Source organism: Amaranthus tricolor, chromosome 9, assembly GCF_026212465.1.
Source record: "Amaranthus tricolor cultivar Red isolate AtriRed21 chromosome 9, ASM2621246v1, whole genome shotgun sequence".
In the NCBI taxonomy this organism is placed as follows: Eukaryota; Viridiplantae; Streptophyta; class Magnoliopsida; order Caryophyllales; family Amaranthaceae; genus Amaranthus; species Amaranthus tricolor.
Window position 1 is genome coordinate 24,095,573 of NC_080055.1, and position 22,710 is coordinate 24,118,282.

At 36.0% G+C, this 22,710-nt stretch overlaps 1 protein-coding gene across 2 annotated transcripts; it reads right to left on the reverse strand.

The window, feature by feature from the left end:
- Positions 1 to 192: 192 nt before the first annotated feature.
- LOC130824403 (enhancer of mRNA-decapping protein 4-like) lies at positions 193 to 22,461 on the reverse strand. 2 transcript variants are annotated; one of them, XM_057689402.1, is made up of 12 exons: positions 21,637 to 22,461; positions 13,068 to 13,117; positions 12,836 to 12,992; positions 12,497 to 12,715; positions 11,805 to 11,933; positions 9,884 to 11,407; positions 8,099 to 8,455; positions 5,817 to 5,936; positions 5,532 to 5,702; positions 4,428 to 4,592; positions 4,131 to 4,256; positions 193 to 819 (listed from the first exon to the last, which is right to left on the reverse strand). In XM_057689402.1, exons 1-12 carry the CDS (start codon positions 22,339 to 22,341, stop codon positions 511 to 513), a joined length of 4,032 nt encoding a protein of 1,343 aa, XP_057545385.1. In that variant the 5' UTR covers positions 22,342 to 22,461; the 3' UTR covers positions 193 to 510. The 2 variants fall into 2 exon arrangements, with proteins under 2 accessions (XP_057545385.1, XP_057545386.1); XM_057689403.1 differs by having other exon boundaries at positions 4,131 to 4,247; positions 21,637 to 22,449.
- Positions 22,462 to 22,710: the final 249 nt, after the last annotated feature.

Sequence of the window (22,710 nt, forward strand, 5' to 3'; positions counted from 1 at the left end):
AATTCAAGTATCCAATTACTCGTAACTCCAAGCCCCACATTTCATAAGAACAAACCCCATTATGTTTTCAATATTTCAATTCTCCATTTAGAGTTTTTTGAAAGATATGTAGCAAAGTCAATAGCAAAAAAAATATTCATAGGGTAATTCCGCATGAGACTTGCTCATAAAAAAAAACTCAAACATAGCAAATAAGAGTAAAACAGAACAAAATTTGTCTTGTATATTACGGTCATGACGAGACAACGAGTCTGAAATCTACAAAGGTTCGCCTCTAATGAAGGCACAAAATCGAGACGGAGTTCATGTCCATCTTAATATGCTTCTCTACACTTGCTTAATAGCCTTAAATCTTATTCAGCAGCATAGAACAAGTTCATTCTTCTACAACATGTATAGGAAACTTGAAATTAATTCAATCAAGACAAACATCTCGATTTACAAGTTTCCAGCCCTCAAGCGAGACAAAAACGACTTCTATACACAATCATGATCACACGGACAACAGGATCATTTGAGGGTCAACAACATGGAATTAACGATATGCATGACCACACGGATGCTCGACAACTCTACGAACGAGTTGTTAAGGAGGCTTCGTTGATGATTTAATATCTGGTAAACCTGCTCCAAAATCGGACGCACATGCACTACGATCATCGGATCATGCGGGTTTATGCAAGTAGCAACATCAGTCATCCACGCCAGCTTTCTAGCTGTATCTTTTGATATATCACAAGCGAGCTGCTGCAGAAGAGACAGTAAAACCCCTTGGCTCAAAGGCAGAGGAATTGTTGACAACAGTCGCTGCAGGTCAACCTGGCACATGAGGCATAGTTTCATATTCATGAGCTTGAGAATCTTTCATATGTTGCAGAAAGTAAACTAACAAAACTAGTACAGAATGTCAAGGGGCACCAACGTGCCTACCAGGTCATGGCACAAAGCATGTACAAACAAAAACTACAAATCATACAATAAGGCAAAACTAATTGTATGTCGGATAGTGCAAACATATGGCTTCGCTCATGGTCGCGAAATGGATATCACAGCCAATATGGATAATTTTGCGGTGAATGGCTTGTAATTCGGTCGCGATAAACTCAAAAACCTTTACAATATGGTCGCAATACGATAATGTGGCCTTGTTTTTGCACGATTCCAATTCATCTAAAAGTAAATGGTTTTCAAAAGACAACACAATTTGGATTTATGCCATGGAGATCTACGAGACTACAATGGAAGCAATTCATCTTATGAGACAAACCCCATTGTTGCCAGAATCGAGGTACGATTCGGGTCGCGAAACGGGATCGGGAACGCGATTCACAAGTGTTAAAGTTTTGAGGAGGGAACGAAAAATTTTGGGTCGAGATTTTGTCTTGCGGCACAATTTGTTCCAGATCGAGATACAATTTGGGATCGATTACTTTCTAACATTAATTTTTTTTATGAGATTTTAACATCTGGAAAAAGGAAATAAAATCTTATAAATTTTTCACATTTAACATCAATTTCTCTCTTTGTATGTTTGTATGACATTTGATATTAATTTCCGAAAATAAAACATTTTAATATGCTATTCTAAATTTTTAATTTAATTAAATTATAGGAGACAACTTATTTAAGTGTTGTAGAGTACCAATGCACATTCATGATTACATTTTGACATGACTCTTCACCTCTCCATACATAATTATTACTCCCTCTGTTCCTTTTTATTTGTCCACTTTACCTTTTGCACGTATTTTTTAGTAAATTTTAAGCGTTAATATCTTTAAGTACGTATAATAAAAAATTCTAAAAATTATATATTAAAAAACTTTACATCAAGACAAATCTAACAAGATTTCACATGAATATATTTTATCTTCAATATATACTTTAAAAATCTAATTTAAATTTCTCTTTCTTAAAGTGGACAAATTTAGAGTGGACAAACAAAAAGGAACAGAGGGAAAGGGAGTATCTTCTTAAACTTCTTTAAACAAATCCTCAAAATTTCATCTACGATTCATCTCCTAATCTCCTTTCCTTTTATCTTCATCTTCAAGAACTAAAGTATTGGAGTTTTAATGGTGCTTATCATTTCCTCCCTTCATCTTCTTTATCTCCAACAAACAATAAACAATCTGTATGTTTTTTTATAGTAATTTCTTTTTTTAATATTGCAATTAGGGTTTTGGGATCAATTGATTCAACGTTCCAGGTCGTGAATCCTAACGTTCCAAAATGTCGCGATTGGGGTAGCACGATCCAGATCGGGGGTCGGAGGCCAATCTTCCGATCCTGGCTACACTGAGACAAACGATGGAATAGTATAGAGCTAGAAAAAGAGAATTGTACATGGTTTTTATTTACTTGAAAAAAAGCATAGGACAAGATACTAAGAGAAGTACTTTGGTGGGCAATGACAAAGAAGGGTGTTCCCAAGAGTTGGAGTCATGAGATTTCAAATTAAGTCAGAAAAGATAGACTGAGTACATGGTGGGTAGCTTTAGTACAAACAACATGCGAGAGACACTAAAAAGTAAGAAAAGAAGAAATCACTCAAAGTGGATGTTTCAAATACCTTAAGTGCATATTTCAGAATAATGGGGACATCCAATAAGTTGTGACCCATAAAATAGAGTATGAGCAGAAAAAATGAAAAGCAACTACTTGAATATTCTGTGATAGAAGTGTCCATTTAAAATAAAAGGGAAAATTCTATTGAACGACCATTAAACCAACACTACTATATGGATTCAAATGTTGGCATTTTGAAAGGTTCAAGGTAGAGAAAGATGAGTAACGAAAATGTAATTGCTTCGATGGATGAGTGGGTATACGTATACCTTGAGGGATACAATTTGATATAAAGATATAAGAAAGAGTTTAGGAGTTGCAAATATTAAGGAAAAGATGAAAGATAAAAGTTTAAAGATGGTTTGGATATGTGTAAAAGACAAGGTATTAGCAAACTGATAAGGAAGACAGATAGTTGAAGCTCGAAAGACTTAAAAAGAGGGCGTGGAAGACCGAAGATGACTTGGATGACAAAAGTGGAAAATAATATGAAGGATCCACATTTATAAATTGAGATGGTAGAAAATTAAAATGTATGGAGAAGAAGTACCCATGTGGACGAGCATTATAACTAATATATTGGTTCATGTAGCAGACCCCAATCTTTTGGGATTAAGCTCTAGCATTGTTGTTGTTGATAATCCATCAGTCCAATGTTTGTCAATTATCAACCACTGATTGAGAAGCATCAACACAATAACCTTACTCTCTGTGGATACAAAGAGTAAAAATGCGGTGATTGTGGTAACGGCGATGCAGTAACAGGGGTGATGTGGCTATTGTAACGCCTATTTATTGGTCGATCATAGGATATCCCTTGATGCGGCCGATGCGCTTGTTTTTACACTATGGCTCTACTACAAAAGAGTTGTGCACTTACTGTGAAGTCAAAACTAACTCGAAAATAGCAAATAAAACATCTACTCACAAGCTAAGCTAGTTTCCTTAACCAAAATTAGTGAAGTCGTGAAATGTGGGGTGATTGATTTTTTTTTTTTCTATGCCATTTTGTGACTGATCGTAACCTTGTTTTGTTGTCACAAATTTGAGACATTTTAAAAAGTATAGGTGAATTAGTAAAATCAAATAGTTACAAGAAATAAAAGGCTCATTGGCATGAATGGTCGTTAGATCAGGTGCAGAAGAACACACAAGTGATCTAGCAAGCAAGTCAATTGCAACCTCAGCAGATCCATTATTAGTGAGACGATTGACTATGTAGCATAAAAAACACCTTAAATTTTCTATCCATCACCTTTAGTCTTATGTCAATTTAGAAACATGCATGGACCACCTTTCAAATTTTGCTTCATCAATTAGCAAACACCACATTTGACCTACAAAATTTTCTATTTTCCATTACTTGCACTACATTATCCACAGGAAAATCAATACAACTCAAAATTGCATTCATTTTTTTGCAGACAGGATTTCAGATTGTCGATTTATATTGTTGTCACATTCCCATGGATTCCAAAAAGCATGCGACTACAAAACTCCGAATGAAATAGAGCAAAGACTTGGACCTACTATAAATAACTCCACATAATTATCAATCATACCTGTGAACATAGCCAGGAGACAATAGATACATCACTTCTTTGCAAAGCAGCAGTGAATGCCTCCTCATACTTGTTTTCAGAAACTAGCCTAGATAATTCTTTGGTTGGATCGAATGGCTGCTCAACCTAAAAGACACGTGAGCTCGCGCAAATATCCAAGATAAAAAGATATACTTTTTAAACATAAAAAGCGTCAAGAGACCCTAGCAACCAATAATTAAGAAAAGACTAATAGTAAAAAAAAATTTACAATTGAGTAAAAATTTCAAAGTTCACATAAAACTAATTAATTCAAACCTTCTCATGCAGACCCGCCAAAGGACCGTTGCTCAATTGGGTAATCAATGAATTTCCAGAGTTTGAATTTGCACCAGCAGCTGCTAGAGCTAACAGTTTCCTCTGATTATCAGCCAATTCTCCACTCAAGGTTTGAGTAAGAGATGATGCTGAATTTAGAGCATCCTGCATAATTAGGCAATAAGTGGAGAGTGTCAGCAGTAATAAGAGCAAAATTTATCAAATAGCCACGCAATAATATTTATTAAAGGCAGTTTATCTTCCTCCCTTTATTAAATGTTTTTAGCCATCAGTTAGAAAAGGAGACAAGTGAAACAGGAAAAAGATACTGCAGCATATCAACTTCTAATCAACATGAAATAATACAACAATGCCAAATCTTTAACCCTAACATATGGGATCCACTACAAGAATTAAAAAAAAATCAACATAATATTACACTTTAGAAAGTCCAATCTACTACAAAATCGACAACTAGGAAAATCAATTTATATTTCATATATTCCCCTTGTCCATTGATTCCTATCTTTTGTCATATAAATTTGCAAATCCCATTTTTCACGTCATTCTTATTTCTTGTTATCAACTTCATCTTTGGCCTACCTTTTCCTCTTCAAGTTTTCAAACATGAAAGAATAAAGAAACAAAACGACCAGTCATTGAAACTTACAATAAAAAAACTTCAATGAGGTCTACCTTCGATCTCAAAATAAATTACTGCAGACCATGAACCCAATTCATTTCACATTCATGTAAGATTTGTTCAAAAATTAATGTTTTTAAAAGCTCAAGAAAAGAGAACTGAAGAAAAAAATTATTCATAATACTCGATATAACACGGCATTACTCAAACTGAAAACAATCAGAAGAGCTGTTAATGGAAAGAAAAAATAATTAAAAAAACAAAAATTTTGATCACATAGCAGGAAGAGTCTCAAATCAAGTCCAAGACTCAAAATAATCATTTTTTTACCGGCTCTGAGTCATCTCTAATAGTAATCTGTATACATAATGATGGTGTGTGTGACAGACAAATAACAGAAGTGAGCTCAAGACATTTGATAAAGCATATGATCAAAACAAATCCACTTTAATCGCTTATACCCTCAGAGCAAGAGCCAACTGGGAATTCGTCGATTCTATTTGATGTGTTGCTGTAGTCGTATGTTCAGCCATTCCCTTCTGGAATGCAGAATTAACTTGCTCAAACATTGCTTTGCAGGACATCTCAAAAGCAGGGATAATAGAAGCCTCTAAACAAGATCTCAACCCATCCTGAAAACATATGAAATAACTGTCAGTGTGTCACAGTGCAATTACCACCCACAAGCATCAACAATCTAGAAGTTTATACATAAGCAATTCATTGAACATGAAAATTCCATATACCTGAAGTGCTTGTTTACCAGAAGTCTGAAACTGCACTTGGATTTGCCTAGCAACAGTAGTTTCAAGTTTTGATGTTACAGACTTTTCCAGTTGACTTGCTGCCTTGTCACCAACTCCTCTCTGCACAAGATGCAATTAGTGATGAGAAGAAAGCACTACCATCCGAAAATGAAAAAGGGAAAGGCACGTCTACAAAAAACATGACAGATTTGGTTCAAACCGGTCATAGCAGTAAAGTCAAGACAATGTACAAAAACCAAAATGGTATGCAGTGAATATGCTTGTGTAGTTGTGTAAGAACCATATAAAAAGTTGGTAACATTTGTACGACATTCAACAACAATCTCAACAGCTGAATAAAGCCTTTCCATATAAGCAACCACGCACACTGCGGCACCAACTCCCTATAACAAGAACAAAGTTCTATAAACAAACCTTAAGCCAAATGATCCTTTTGCGCACAAGAATTCATTTGAAATAAATTATATACCTAGCCCGTCAAAGATGACAGTAAACCAATTCTGTCCCAGAAAGAAAAATGCAACTCTTTCGATTACTAAATAGGTTATGTGCAGAAGTTTGTTCACACCATAACTTTATTTGGTCATTCAAACGATTCCATAAGAGAAACTTCAAGTGATAAGTATTTATTAAAAAAATCAAATAACTTACTTGAAACTTCTTTTCTGAAACGAGTATTGATTTAATTCAGCCACAACATTTTTAAAGCATTACATTAACAAAAGCCCAAAGTGCACTCTAGGTGAAAAGCTGGAAACTACTGTTGTAGGGCAATGAAATCATCTATGTAGCTTCTGAGTGCAGCGTAGCTTGCCACTAAATGGGAATTTATGAGTTAACTTGCTCTGCATGTAATAGAGAGCGTACATTCAAGAGAGTTTCAGGAAGTAGCACCCAATGGAGGTCTGCATAGAACTGTGGTGGAAATATTTGAGACTGAGCAAGTAAACATGGTCAGCGATGGTTCTCTTCTACTAGGGAACATTGAAGACTGGAAATTAGGCTGAATGGAGAAAGCTCCAGCTTGTATGCTACAATCACAATCCTTTCAAAGACGGTTAATCGGTCATGAAACCTAGTGATAGACTACATGAACCACCCAGAGATTGTCCACACGGATTCTCCTCTAATTCCTTCCGACTATCTACCATCTCAACTCATAAATTAGGTTCTTTATATTCTTTGGTTGTTGCACATGCCCAAACCAACTTAAATGATTTTCTTTCATCCCATCCTCAATACGTATGATGCCTAAACCTTTCCTTATGTCTTCATCTAATTATATTCTTCAAAGTATATCCACTTATTTATCTAAGTAACAGCGCTACTCCCATCTTTCCACATCGATCTTTCCTAAAATTCTCAACATTTTGATGCCTACAATACTTACTCTTAAGATTTGGGGGTGTAACTTCATCACGTAATATCTTGGGTATTGCTGTCCATTTTTGTCACCCATATATCATCCCATGGGTCACATTTTGGCTATCCCCACTACTCAAAGATGGACCACCACCCTATGTTTTTAAAGCATGGGCATTGAGCAAATTCATTATTTTCCTATTTAAAAGCATCCCTACTCAAGCCATTCGTGCTAAGATGACACTTCATGCATTATGTTTATCTCCTACTTAAATTATATCCACATGGCTCTAACTTTTGTGTCCAATTTTGTAACTTAGCATTTACCTCATCTCTTGTCTTATCCACTTAAACAATTTCGTCCACCAACAACATACACTATGGCATGTCTCTTTAAAACAATTGTAACATCTCATCTAAGACCAAATATAATTGGAATATTTATGTTGCTCCTCCACATATCCCAACATTTGTCATTATTACTCGATACATATCTTGCATGATATTAACATATATCTAAAAAAATACCCTTTTTGTCATTGCCAACAAAAGTATTTCACTTTTACCTTATAGTATGTCTTTCAGGTCAATAAAATCCATTTGCAAGTCCTTTTTCTTATCCTATAGCACTTCACATGGATTGCTTACATTGTAAATCTCCCTCAAGTTTATTAGGCATGTTACCAGCACCACTTTAGTGCTATGAAAACATAATCTTATGATGTCAAGGAAACGGGAAATTACCATCTCAAGAACCATCACGTGTGCCACAGTTGTTCATGAACTTCAAGTAAAAACCGCTGACGAGTACTCATAACAACTAGCACAATAATTTGCAAAAACCGACATATATTATAACATTTTCCTCAGAATCTGTGCATAACTAATAAGGAACTAACCTGAAAGGAATCCGTTATAGCAGAAGAAATAGTTTTCTCTACAGCCGGACTTAATACACGAGCTACATTTGTTCCAACCGCAGGCAATTCTTTTTTCAATGTTTTCTCAAGTACAGCAAGCAGCTCCTTGTTCACAATGTTACTTATAAGACCAGGAATTTGTGTCATACCTCGTAATGACTTTTCGAGTTTAGCATTCTCTTCCAGTATACGAGCCCATAAAGCATCAGTATTTGCCTTTGAATTCTTCTCTATGCTACGTCCTAGAGCTGCCTCTAATCTTTTTCCCTCTTTGACAACTGGTGCAGCTGCCACTGTACTCATCTGCTTCTGCATTTCTTTTTGCATTGCTAATATCTGCAGAAAATGGAGAAAGAAACATGAGACAACATGATAGAACACAAAATAGTTTGATCAATAACTAGAAAGATCTTTCATCAAGCACTACTAGCTAACACAAGAAATTTTGATAGAGTATCAATGCAAAAAGCTGACAACACAAACAAAAACAAAAGGCAAAGGAATAATGCACGTCTTTGTATTGAAAAAACCACCAACATAAGCTCCTCCAACCTCCTCCCTCTCCTTTAATCAACCCAAAACCAAAAAGAAGGAAAGGACAACAAAGACAAGTGCAATATCAAAAGTCACAAATACACAACACAAGTAACTACGATCAATCAGTATATCCCAAGAATGAGATCGTATCGGAGAAGAATTGACAAATGCAAGATCTCATGCTCCTGCTGAAGAGAGTGAGCATATTCCTTCACATAAGGGTCTCTCTTAAATGTTTGTCCTGTGCGATGTCATTTCAGACTGGACAAATCAATGGATAAAGAACAGAGTCCAACAGAATCACCCATCATGTCTCACCAACGAAAACATTACAAAATATCACCTCAAACAGATATGATATCAGACGTCTAAACATGAATTTATATTATTCGACCATGCGGGCTTGGTTATCTGATTAGATTTTCCTAATTCAAAAAAAGAAGACAGATTCTAAATTCTGCAAATCCAGGGAACTGAATCTATTTAAAAAGGAAAATTTGAACTCTTGGAGTAGCTAACTCATTTCGAAATGAAGTCTAAATGTCATCAATTTCGCAACATCAAATAGATTGTTCCATGAGGACACAGAACCACCTCGTGATATACATTATCAATACTACCCTCAGAGCCCCAGGAAACAATAGATGACTCATATATCTTCCCATTTGATTCAGGAAACTAAATGAGTACCCCAACCAATGTTGAGCATCAATTTGAGGGAGTAAATAATATGGGGAAGTCCAAACCAAAATAAGTCAACAATAGGTGGCATGTGGTGTAGAAACCAAGTAAGTTTATATTGTTAGGGATAAAAAATCAAGATTGCTGGGTATATAGAATAGAACAAAATATTTCAGTAAGCATATGGCTGCAGGGAGATGAAATATGGAAAAGATAAAGGAAAATGATTAGACAAATGAGGGGAGGAAAGAGAATTAGGACTGTATTTGGGGTTACTCACCATCACAGATACTCTTAGGGCAGATTCAAACATACAAGCTTTTACCCATGCAATAATAAACAAAATGTTCCAAAATGAATCATGATCTAATATGCAATGACCATCTTATATTTCACAATGTATAAGAAGCACAATGTTAAGCACAATACCAAATAAGCCATTTCAAAACAATATATAGTCCAAAAGCCAAAGTATTCAGACACTTTGACGAGGATGGACTTCAATGAACATCTATGATACAATAAACATAAAGTTCGATTAGTGACCTGATTAAGAGTTTCATGCATAGCCAGAATCTGTGAATTAGGCTCCATTAACGGCACACTAGAACCTGAAACGGGCACCTGCAACAGTTCTGCAGAATTTGAGACACTATGTGAAGGACACAGTGAACCGGTTACTTGAGAATTTTTCCCTTTATTCTTCTTCGCTTTGGAAACAGTTATAGAAGACTGTGGCACACTCGTCGAGACAGAAAAATCAGCAGCCTTTCCTGACACATCATTGCTTGTTTCATCTCCTTCCTCCTCACAAAAATTTGATGGTTGTGCTAGAGCCTCCATAATGCTATTTCTAGCTTCTTCCATAATAGATGTTTCAGATGGTAATGCACAATACTCTCGACTCATATCAACCCCAAGATCAGACGCCTGAGAAAAGAAGGATTTCTCCTTCCTGTCTGTTATGACTTGAGAATCTGCTGTACGAGTAGACTCATCATTACTAGCAAACCCAGTTTCACCCACAACTTTAACGTCCATTTCAACATTTCCTTTGTCATTATTCAAAACAACATCTTGAATTTTAGCATCATTGTCACCTTTTTCAGAAACACGGGTTGCATCAGGTGATGAAGTAGCCATAATCTCGAAGGGTGTAACAAGATGAGTTGGGTGTTTAAATGTGACAGGTGGATTGACTACATCAAGAGCATTCCCTTGTATAGCTCTGTTATCATAATTAGAGGAAGGCAAGGCTGATGAACTTGTTTGTGTAATATCAATCTGCCCATCAACAGGATAATCAGTAGGAGCTTGATTACTACGGAGATCACTGAGTTTTTTCGTCAACCTTGGACTAAGAGGAAGAGCAGGAGATGGAACAGAGGCCACATCAGCGTTGCTAGATGCAGATAATAACGAAACAGAATTGGAATCCACATTTGAAGCAATAATTTCTTGAATGGAGGTTGTATCAGAAGCAGCGCTCACAGGACCCTTAACTTCAGATGAACTGCCAACGCCACTGATACTTGGTTTGGCTGTAGAAAAAGGAACTTCAAAAGATTTACTTGCAGATGGCTCTAAAGAAGGAGTTCCATCAGCAGCATCACGAGAATCAGACTCTGATGTCTCTAATCTCAAGTTATCCAATGGCGGTGGCAGGCATTGTGAGAGGTCCAAAGCATACTGCTGTATGGCTTGTGTCTGGACACAATAAACCTGAACAAGATGTTCTCCATGAGGTAATATATCGCTTGTCCCAGTAAAGCTCAAAATAGGCATAGTAACAGTAAACTCAGCTAAATAATCCATTCGCGTTACAGCTGGGTTGGCACCATATTCTAAGTGAATTACATATATAGCATTCTTCTTCGCATTTGCGAGTAACAGAAGTCCTCCATGTGAGAGAGCTACAACCTGATTAAAAAATGCTTCCTCGCTTTGAGCCTCAACAGAACTTTTCAACTCTAGTGTCTGTATGCACCGCCAAGATTCAGCATCACTGGGCAAAAGCCACCCTTCTTCATCAGCGGAAGCCCAAAGCTTCACCTCTCGGTTAAGTGGCCCCTGTATCCCAAAAAAGTTCATTTACAAAAGTTACCTCAATGGAGAGCAAACAAAAAAATGTGTGATGGGATAATTTCAGGCAATAAGACATCCTGAAGATCAAAATAGAAATCAGAAAACTCAGTACATTGAACAGCCTCTTTGTTTTACAAGGGTAAGGTTGTGTACATCAAACATCCCTCCCCCCAAGGAAAGAATGAGTTTTACAACATTGGGACGGGTAATGTGTTTTTCTTTTTGTGGGAGTTGATAGTACTAAAAAAATGATAAATGGAGCAAAGAATACTACTCTACTCCCAAGGATAAAGTACAACTTCAATCAAGAAGCCAACAAAAAAAATTCAACAACTAACCAAACTTTACAAAAAAAGAACCAAATAAAGGAGTAATAGCATACGGCTGTGATAAGCATGATGTGGTCTGGACGATGTGGGGCAGTCAGAAACTTAGCCGCATCAACAGGATGACCATCATGGGGCCTCAATACCAAAAGTGGTTGTGCCTTCCGATCTTCCCAAATCTTAATCTGAAGACCAAGGAAATTATTAAGCATGATGTCACATAATCACTTGTTAAGAAATCACAAAAGAAGAAAATATATTGATACACAAACTTTTTTTTGACTTGATAGCTTAGTTTTGCAAAGAATACAAAAAAATTGCTTAAAATAAGTACAGAATAAGGGCAGAGTATATAGCATTGAATAGAATGAGTGTCGACAACCACTTGAACTAGTAAACTAGACTTATATCATAGGATTGGTCCTTCATCTACATCCTTCAGGAAAGATTATTGAGCATAAATACCACCCAATAGTCAAATGCAAAAGCCTAGTCTGACATACAAGTATTATCTTATACAGTATGCAACACAACAAGACAAGAGCTAACAACTCGAAAGAATCCAGACTACATGAGCAAAACACAGGACATCTTGAAACTAAATAGCAACAAAGATGTGATTTTCACAATATCAAATCCATAACAAATGCAAAAAAGTTATTTATTATAGCCTTTACACAAATACACAATAAATGTATACATAAACGCATGATAAATGAACAAGCATACAGCAGGGTAGATGACACACCGTTCCATCTTTTGAAGCAGAAACCAAACGAGTAGTCATCCACTGGCACATTGATAAATCTGTAACCTCCCCTTCATGTTTACCAACAAGTTGAACCCCATTAATTAGCTTATCCAAAGGACACACAAAAGGTTCCTCTGCAGAAAACTCAACACCCTTGTGGACTTTGGTAGTATCAATTCTGAGCACACTTTTTCCTATGGCTACAACAAGTATTTCCTGCAAAAATAATAGTTTATGCATAAAAATAGCACAGATTAGTACATGCTATATCCGGGAAAGATATCAAATGACAAAATTACTAGTGGCTAACAAGAAAGCTTAAAAGCTACTAGTTACTTGTTTGTGACAATGCCAGCAAACTCGTGGATGGACAAATCCTTCATCCCCAGTTATATGAATAGCAAGAACAATATGTCCAGAGATTTGTGGCTTTTCTTCCTCATCTGGACCTTCAGAAATCTTCCATACGTAAACTCTTCCCTCAATGCTAGCGCTGCATGATATACTATCTGATTAGTAGATGCAAAAATAACCTGATATGCAATTAGAATTTTCAATTAACCAATACCTAGCTAATAAATGAACATCCTCTGCAAAGAAGGCCATGTCTGTAACTCTCTGTCAAATAAGAAAGGGAAAAAATTCTATCAAAACAAAGAAGAAAATAATGGCAGGCTCAAAGTTAAACATAGCAAAGTTGTTTAGCTTCTAAAGAAAGAAAACTTTAAAAATAAATGTGACACACATGTCTACACTAGTACTTCTACAAAGTACAAAAGTCGAAAATTAAATTCATTTTAGAAATGAGGTCGTTCGAATGAATAGTGCAAAACCAGGCAACATCGTATCACATCATATAAAGGTTTTAAAAATGGATATTTCTGCATTGTAAAGGTACAAAAAGTCGTGTATTGGAAAATATGAAGGATAGCTTATCATTCCTCATGTCCGTTGCCGCAATCACGATCATAACCGCATTTTTTAACTATGACTTATCATTCCGCTAATCCCCGTCATGTAAGCAATTATTTCACACATGTAGTAACATCCATTTAAGGTTGTGTAAATTTGTATTAGGTTCAAAAAGTTCTATTATAAACTAAAATTTAAGATATACGTTACTATTATAAACGATTTTTTTAAAATTAGCAATTCACATTGTAATGTCGACGAAAGGAGTCGTAACATCGTGAGGTGCTGCGTCAACGAGGGTCACCTGCAATCACCATAACATCCATGTTCTTTTCTATATATAGAATGCACAAATTTTGAGTGTTGTTTAGCTTCTAAACAAAAATTTGGACTTGTTACTTACGTGAAGTTGCACATGTTTGCTATCAATGTCAATTGAAAACAACTTCTAAACAAGGGTAAGGTTGCGTACATCCAACCCCCCAAACCCCACCTAAGAGCCACTCAATGGCACTAGGATAATGGAATGTTTTTTTTTTTTTGTTTAGCTTCTAAAGAAAAAGAAATAAGAATAAATAAATGTGACATATACACGCTAAACCAGACCTTTTATACGCAAATTTCGAGTAAATGTCAAAGACAAGAAAAAGAGTACATATAGAATTTATTAATAATCTACAAGGGGTACAAACTTTGTAAAGAGTTTATACAAAAATAAACTAAATCCTTTAATTTGTATTGTAACTAAAGTGACGCATGTGATTTGTGTTTAAAAGTATTCGAATGAGAAATCTCGAACGCATTTGTTTGAATGTCCTTGGGCAACACGAATTTGGCATGCTTTTGACTACTTCAAAAAATTAAACAAGATTAATGAGAGAAATTACAGAAATTATATGTTGTGAAATTTTTGGATCCTAATAAAGAAATGGTCTCGTTATAGAAAAAGAATATTCCCCTTGGATTTAGCTTATTGACTCTACTCAATTCAATGAAAAGTCTTTGGCTTGGTGCATTTAGCTTACAAATAGACCAAGATATTCATCATCATCAACATACCCAGTATATCCCACCCATAGAAATAGACCAAGATATTAAAACCCAAATTATTTTTCATTAAAATGGGCCAAACCAAGAAAAATGCGCTAAACGTATTCATTCCAACCCTAAATATTTAATATATTTATAATTTTACACTTACAAATTTTTCTTCCTACAATGTCCAACTATATATAGAGCACCCACAAAAACTTGTAATATCATAAGGGTAAGAACATAAATTGTCAACAAAGAAAGTTATATAGCTAGCTTGCCATATAAGACTAGAAAAAAATCGTCATAAAGCAAAACTATCCAATATAAAGTGATGTAGAGGAACTTCTTGCACTAATAAGGTCTCATTGTCATTTTTAATATCTTGAAACAATTTTTATTTCTCAAAACATGATCCAACTTTCAACAGCTAGCAACCATTTCAATCTAAATGGCTAGAATATCATGCAGTCTATGTTTTAAAAAGGGTGCCCGAGGCGCTAAGAGGCAACCACTTAAATTGCTCATTGAGTCCAGGCGCAACGTGACACATGAGGCTCTTCAAAGGCACATCTTTTTGGCGCCTGCACCTCCCCGCCTCACGCAACTTTTGCACCTAGTGTATGCGAGATGTGATTTTTGATAAATAACATGTCTTTGCTTGATATTACTGAAATAACCCTCAATTTGTTATTTGTTTATTGAATGGAAAGCAAAAATATACCCCTTTTATTTCCCTAAAGCTATCGAGGAGTGAGAAACATAAGAGTAAAGGTAGTTGCTTTACCTTCAAGTGTCACCTCCTCTATTGATCGACGTCCGGGAATATCGTATCCAATCTTTTTCTTTCTTGCTCTCTCTCTCTTTCTGGTTTCTTCCATTTTCCTACTTTCTCTCTATTTCAGTCTCTTCCCCCTTTTTCTCTCTCCTCTTTGTTTTGATTTATTTTATAAAGAGTAAAGGTTGTTGCTTTGTTTGATATCTACTGTTGCTTAATTTTTTTTAATTTGTTTTAGAGGATAATGATAATGATGAGGAAGAAGAGAATATTAATAATGATGACAACTACACAAGAGATGGTAAAGATGCTTATAAAAACGATAATTCTGATTTAGATTTTTAGTGTTAGTTTAAGTGTGCCAAGTAACATTTCAAGTATCAAGGAACCACCATTTTTGTTCTTTACATATGTCTATAATTGCTAAGGTAATGTTTATCTTACTTATATACTATTAAAATATATATTATTAAAGTAATATTATCGACTATCATATGTTATTGACTTATCATATGACTTGATGTGGTAAGTAATGTTTATCTTACTTATATATTATTAAAATATGAATGTCGTGTGGTTATAAGTATTATATAAGTTTTAAAATTGATTTTGGAGCTTTTTCGAAATTGAGTCTCACATGCAAAAAGTATGTGCCTTTGCCTAGCGCCTTGTGACTCAAAAAAAGGACCTTTTGCACCTCGCGCCCCTTAAAACTAAACATACAGTATAAAACAATATCTTCTTCTCTTTATAAAAAGAACTCAAATTGGGGTTCAAGACATATATTAAGTGTAATTTGTAAACGTAAATTAGACATTTTGTAGTGTAGAGAGAGAGCAATAGACAATGTTATCATAAAGATTAGAAATAAGGTTGATATAATTGAGAAAAAAAATTTTACTAATAAATACAATTTTGTAGTGTAGAGAGAGAGCAATAGACACGAGTCAAACAAGAAAATATAAATTTGGTAATGGCATAACTATTAACATGCAATAACCTCTTGTTTCTAACCAGGACATAGCTCATTGACAGGTCCAAGAATATTATGAATCAAGTTCATACAAAAAATATTTGGCAACTATGTTCCTACATATGTGGAAACCATGTTTCGATTTTCACCGGAAAATGTTTAAGAAATCCAATGAAATCTTATGCTAATACAAATAACCAAAAAAGAATAAATCAACGAGCCTAACATTCACTACTAAGAACAAAATGCCATCTTTAACGACAAATGATAAGCACAATCATTGTCACTCAGATATACTCTACAAGATTTAGTCCCAGGATACATATTTCCCAAACTATGAATACTAGCATAAAACCTCGTGCAATGCATGGAGTTTTTAATATCAAAATCTAGATATATAAATAAAAATTTTAAAGATATGTAATAATAAACATATTGTGTATTAAATATAAAGTAATAATTGTTAATACACATATATAATGTATTGTTTATATCATTTTAAGCAATAAAAACTTTTAGCTGATTGGTTTTATAAAAATATTTAAATAATTAGTAGTTTATAAACATGATAAATTTACGATATATAATAATTCTAATAAATAATTTAATCAATATAACTCAATCTAAGCAAGAATCATTCAATTTATTATGTTTCTGAAAATGATAAGTTATACGGTTTAGTTAATTTTTAGGTAGGCTAAAAATGACAGGTTGATTAATTTTATTTGCCATGCAAGCCAACATCAACCAATATAATTCTTTTCTAGCGAGGCTCTGTAGGATGACACGTGGAATTTTCCAGTCTTTTTATTAAATTGTATGATTGTGATGAGCACGGGACTAATTACACTATAAAGAACATGAAAGCTATATATATACGATAATAAAATCTTTTCTGTGATAAAATGAACCGCATAACTCTTCACATGGTAATAAATGAATGCTACAATGAAATAAATCTCATTAAATTCTTTGATCACCTTTATATCTTACAATCACTAGAATTTTTAGAGTATATTTAGATAACAATTTAGGAAACATGGAGAGGAAGGCAGAGAAGAAAGGTTGATGTAATTTTCCTCCAAGTCAATCTAATGTTAAAAAAATTGCTTTTGTACAATATGTGAATTCTCCCCTCCTTTTTTCTTCCCACCATCAATATTAAGAGAGTCTATTCCCAATCTATGGCCAAAATAAAAAAAAATTCCCACTTTCCTTAAAATGGGAAAGTATTTCCAAGTTTACCGTCCACGTAGGATTGCTTTGAGAAATTTTTTTTTTTTTTTTTTTTTTAATAAAACCGCTACATGAAATGGCGGTTTTATTCATGCATCTGAAGTAAAACGCCATCTGAGATGGCGGTTTGGTTAAGTGAATTTTTTTTAAAAAAAAAAAAAAAAAATTAATATGTGGAGTAAACCGCCACTTTAAGTGGCGGTTTGGTATCAATACAAAACAGCAGCTTCCTTCGACATTTTTCACAATTCATTTTGCTCTTCTTGCTTCTTGCCGGTATAACCCTAAAAAAAAAAAAATTTTTTTCACTCTCATTTACTTTAAATTTACAATTACTCTCATTCCACTAAACTAATCAACTACATTCCCATCTTCTCCTTGTGTACTAGTTTATTTTCATCCTCATTTAAGGTATGAATAAAACCCTAATTTTTGTTCAATATGCAAATTGTTTATTTTGTTCATTATTGTTTTGAATTGAAGTTATAAAAACGTTAAATGTTTGTTACATTCTATTGTTTTCATGATTTATGCTTACGTTTTACACATTTGTAGTTGAATTTTAGGATTTGTTTTGTATGCATATAAAGTGTTTGATGAAATGCTTCAATAAAAGTTTATTACTTTGTAGGGTTAGTTTCATGGTTTTTGTATATATTCATGCTATTTTTAGCTACTAGGGGTGAAATGAACTTTCTAACAAGTGTTGTAATACCTTAATATCACAAATTCTTGTATTCAAATTTACACTTCCCTTACTCACATTCAACAATTAAGTGTATGTGAAATCAAATGAAAAATATGTTTGTACTTGCAGAATATGGATCATTATCCCGTTATAGTGTATTGGGGTGGGGAAGTAAGTTATACTGGATCCGATTTTGGATATATGATTATTATAACACTTATGTATGTAACAGCGATCATGGCGATGCTGGGCCCAGTTGATCCATCAGTGCTTACGCTTCAGGCGACCCACAGGAGCGTAGCTGCATGGGAGGGCTCCACTGCCCAATTGGTTACTCGTCAGCACTACCAGGCGAGTACGTTACGGTGGGAGGTGGATGACAGGGTGTTAGACGTAGTCGAGCTAGCTGGTTTCAGATACATTCACCGGTTGTTGGGCGGGGGCTTGGAGCTCGATCGAGCTCTTATCACTGCATTGCTGGAGAGGTGGAGGCCAGAGACACATACATTCCATCTCACAGTTGGCGAGGCAACGATCACGTTGCAAGATGTGGCAGTTATCATGGGACTACCGGTTGAAGGACAAGCAGTCATTGGTCATGGGGAGGGAAATTGGCCAGCATTAGTACATGAGCTGCTAGGGGTTAGGCCGGAAAACCCTCAAGACCCCACCCAGCCCAAGATCATCGTTGGATCGTCATTGAAGCTGACTTGGCTCCGACAGCATTTTAGCGCGCTTGAGGATGATGCAGATGATGTGACGGTTGACAGACATGCCCGCGCTTACATCTTGTACCTGTTTGGATGCATCTTGTTTCCAGACAAGACCGGCGACTCGGTACAGCTGATCTATCTCCCTCTACTGGGAGATTTGGAGCGCGTAGATGAGTACAGTTGGGGAAGTGCTACCCTGGCGTATCTGTATCGTAACTTATGTCGAGCATCTCGTAGGGGTGCCAAGGACATTGGTGGATGCTTGATGTTATTACAGATATGGTCATGGGAGCACATTCATATAGGGAGGCCAATTATTCGGACGGTTCGACCGGATGGGCAAAATGATCAGGAAGATGACGCGGATGATTTTGAACCGATATTAGGGTCACAGCATCGGCGCGGGGTGGATCCTTTGGCAGTAAGGTAGCAACACTCAATTCACTATTCAAATTCATAATTTCACTATTTTATGATAGATGAAAATGTTAATCAATGTTTATTTGTTTGCAGCTGGCTTCGCGTATATCTTTCGAGATCCCACTCCCCACATACTCTCGTCTACTACAAGGACGCACTAGATCGACAACGGGACGAGCAGGTTAGTAACATTTACTATTTGTATTAGTTATGAATAAATTGTATACATTACTAAGCATATTGATTTCTATTACAGATGACATGGCAGCCTTACACAGCGGCTAAGATGGAAGCTTTACCGCACATATGTACATCGGGCCACGAGATTTGGAGATCACGTTGTCCTCTTATTTGCTTTGACATCGTCAAGCTACATCTACCGGATCGTGTCATGCGTCAATTCGGTTTGGAGCAAGTAATCCCGCAAGCCTGTGACACCCAACCTCAACTACATGCGATCGATCGGAGGACTGGGGACAAGAACTACCTCGTACGACATAGATCGCATGTAGATGCTTGGAACGACCGAGCATCTACATTGGTTGGAGGAGATAACTTCACAGGTCATAGCTCTGCTATGTACATGAGTTGGTACAGGCGCATCTCGATATTACGCCTAACGAACACCGCATTTGCGCAGCCAGGATCACATTACCATCCGACATCTACGTTTCTGGTACGTTTTCTTTCAACACTCATAACAAATAGTAATAGTTTTAAGTAACTCTTTTAACAATATAATGATAACAAACAGGCTGAGCGCATCCGATCGGTGCTCATACAATGTAATGACACGATTCAAGGGGCCGCTACATCGCCAGTTGACGTGGGGTATCGGCTATGTTCTCAGACCTTAGGCTCCATTAACGCGTCGTTGACCGATGCATTGAGTCAAGCGGGTTATGAGTACTTCATACCGACTCCACCCGTCATTGGCGAGGTAGATGACGCATTCCACACTCCTTCTCCAAGGAGTTCAGCCCATCGAGGTAGCTCTTCCGGAGGATCCAGTTCTCGGTCTACAAGAGGCCACCAGCGTTCATCTACTCGAGGTCGGACTTCCAAATCGCCATCGACATCCGCTACTATGTCGCCGTTCGTTCCCCCGTCTTCCATCAACACTCCTCCTCCACATCCATCGCCTCCGCAAAGGATTATCACATATCAGCGTGCTAGTCAACGACGAGCTCCTGCTCTTAATGTCATTGCGGAGGTTGACGAGTTCACACCATCATCATCCACCGGTGCGCAAAACAAAAGGGGCCGGGGGTTGTAGTTTAACAAACTTTGTATATTCTTATATGACTTGAACTTCTTGTATGAGTTTCCATAATTGTAATATATCTTTGTATTATTTTCATATTTATTTTTTTTAGAACAAGCCGGTTCGTAATTGATTATTATGGAATTGATGGTATTGAACTACTTTAATGCATGTTGCGTTCAATATTTTAAAATGAAAGAAAATAAATTAAAAAAAAAAATCAGGCCACAAGCAAACCGCCACATGAAGTGGCGGTTTACCTGGACCAAACCGCCACCTGAGATGGCGGTTTGCCTTCACCAAACCGCCACTTCATGTGGCGTTTTTGTGCTTAAGGCAAACCGCCATCTCAAGTGGCGGTTTTGTCTGAAAAAATAAAAAAAAAAAAAAATTTTCCACGTGGACGGTATTGTGGGAAATAATTTCCCAAAAAATGCAAAGTGGGAATTAATCTGTTTTTTAGCATTAATCTGGGAATAGACTCATATTAAGAGTATGTTTGGATAACATTTAAAGGAAAAAAGGAAGGAAGGTTGATGTATTTTTCCTCCAAGTCTTTCTTATGTTAAGAGAATTTATTTGGTACAAAAGTAAAGGAGTTTCCCCTCCAACGTTCTTCCCTCCTTTTTCCCTCCTCTTTTGGTATCCAAATGAAGGAAATTTCATCTTACCACTTCCCTCCACTTCTTTTCCGTCGATATCCTCCCATCCAAACACAACATAAATAAACATGTGTTTTACATTCGAATCTTGTCCACGCATATAAAAAACCTTTCTTTCTTTACTTGTTTCGTCAACGAACCAAACAGGGGTGACGCCCCAAATGAAGGGATCTCAAACAGTTTACATTTCTCATTTACTCTTACTCTAATTCAATTATTTGTTTTAGGCTACAAAACCAATAAACCGCATAAATTATTCTGTATTTTTGCTTCACCTCTAGGTAAGAACGCACCAAAAATCCTTTTTCCTATTCAATCATACTAAACACAGCTTGTCTTAAGGCTATATTAAATCACACAAACCCAGTTACTTAACAGCATAAAATGAACAATCTAACAAAAACAGAAAATGAAACATTACCAAAACAAACAAGAAATCAAAAGAGGGCGAAACGGAACCTGGGTATGCCCTCGTAGGAGAGACCTCAAGGCAGTATTAATGTTAAGTACACGAATATTTCCCATCTTAAGACCATAGCAAATATAGGTTTTGTTGACTGCAACTTGGTGTCCAAGAATGAGTCCAGGATCAGATACATACTTAGTAATTGGAGTAACCTCCAATTGAGGCTGCTCCTCACCTTGAACCCTCGTATCGATATCATAAACCATATGATTACCCACTATATGACGGCCCCTAGGAAGCTTCCTACTGGGCATACGAATTGGAGTAGGCTGGACATTGGACGCCATTGAAAAATCAGAAGAACTCGGTTGAGTTGCGTTTTGTTGAGAGTAATTAAGATCCGAAGGAGGGTTACTAAGCAAAGCCATTAATCGAGCACCTGGAGTTGGATTGTGAGGTTGAAGAGGCGGTGTCGGGAAAGAAACAGATCTTTGATGGTGTAAATCTTGAGAAGGAATTTGATTGTAATACGGTAACGGCGGAGATGGGTGGTTTTGTGGAGGAAATGGATATGGTGAAGCAGTTGGTGGTGGGTATGAAGCTGATGGAGTTAATGGAGCAGCCATAGTTGTAGGGTTTTGCGGGGAAGATTGAATTGGTGCTAGATTTGTGGGTTTAAATAATTTGTTCATATCAAAATGATTTTGTTGATTTGGATTGGGATTTGGATTTGGATTTGGATTTCCACTGGAAGCCATTGATTGTCTGAGATTAAAGCTTCATGAAAGAAAGAGAATGTAACGTCAGTTTGTCCGAATAGAAATCAAATGGACAACAAAACCTTAATATTCAATTTGCATTCACCATCTTTTACCACACTCTAAAGTCCAAATGTCTCATTATATTGACTACTTATTATATTCATCCCGTCTTGTATAAGATTGTCTTATTATTTTTCATAATCATCCCAATATTCACTAAAAAAAATAATAATAATCATCCCAATATGTCCAACCCAAAATAGAGTTTGGGGAGGGTGAGAAAGAAAGCAATGAAAATCCCTATAATTTTGTATTTGCTTTTTATTATTTTTATACAAAATGATTTGTTATATAGATAAAAGGTTA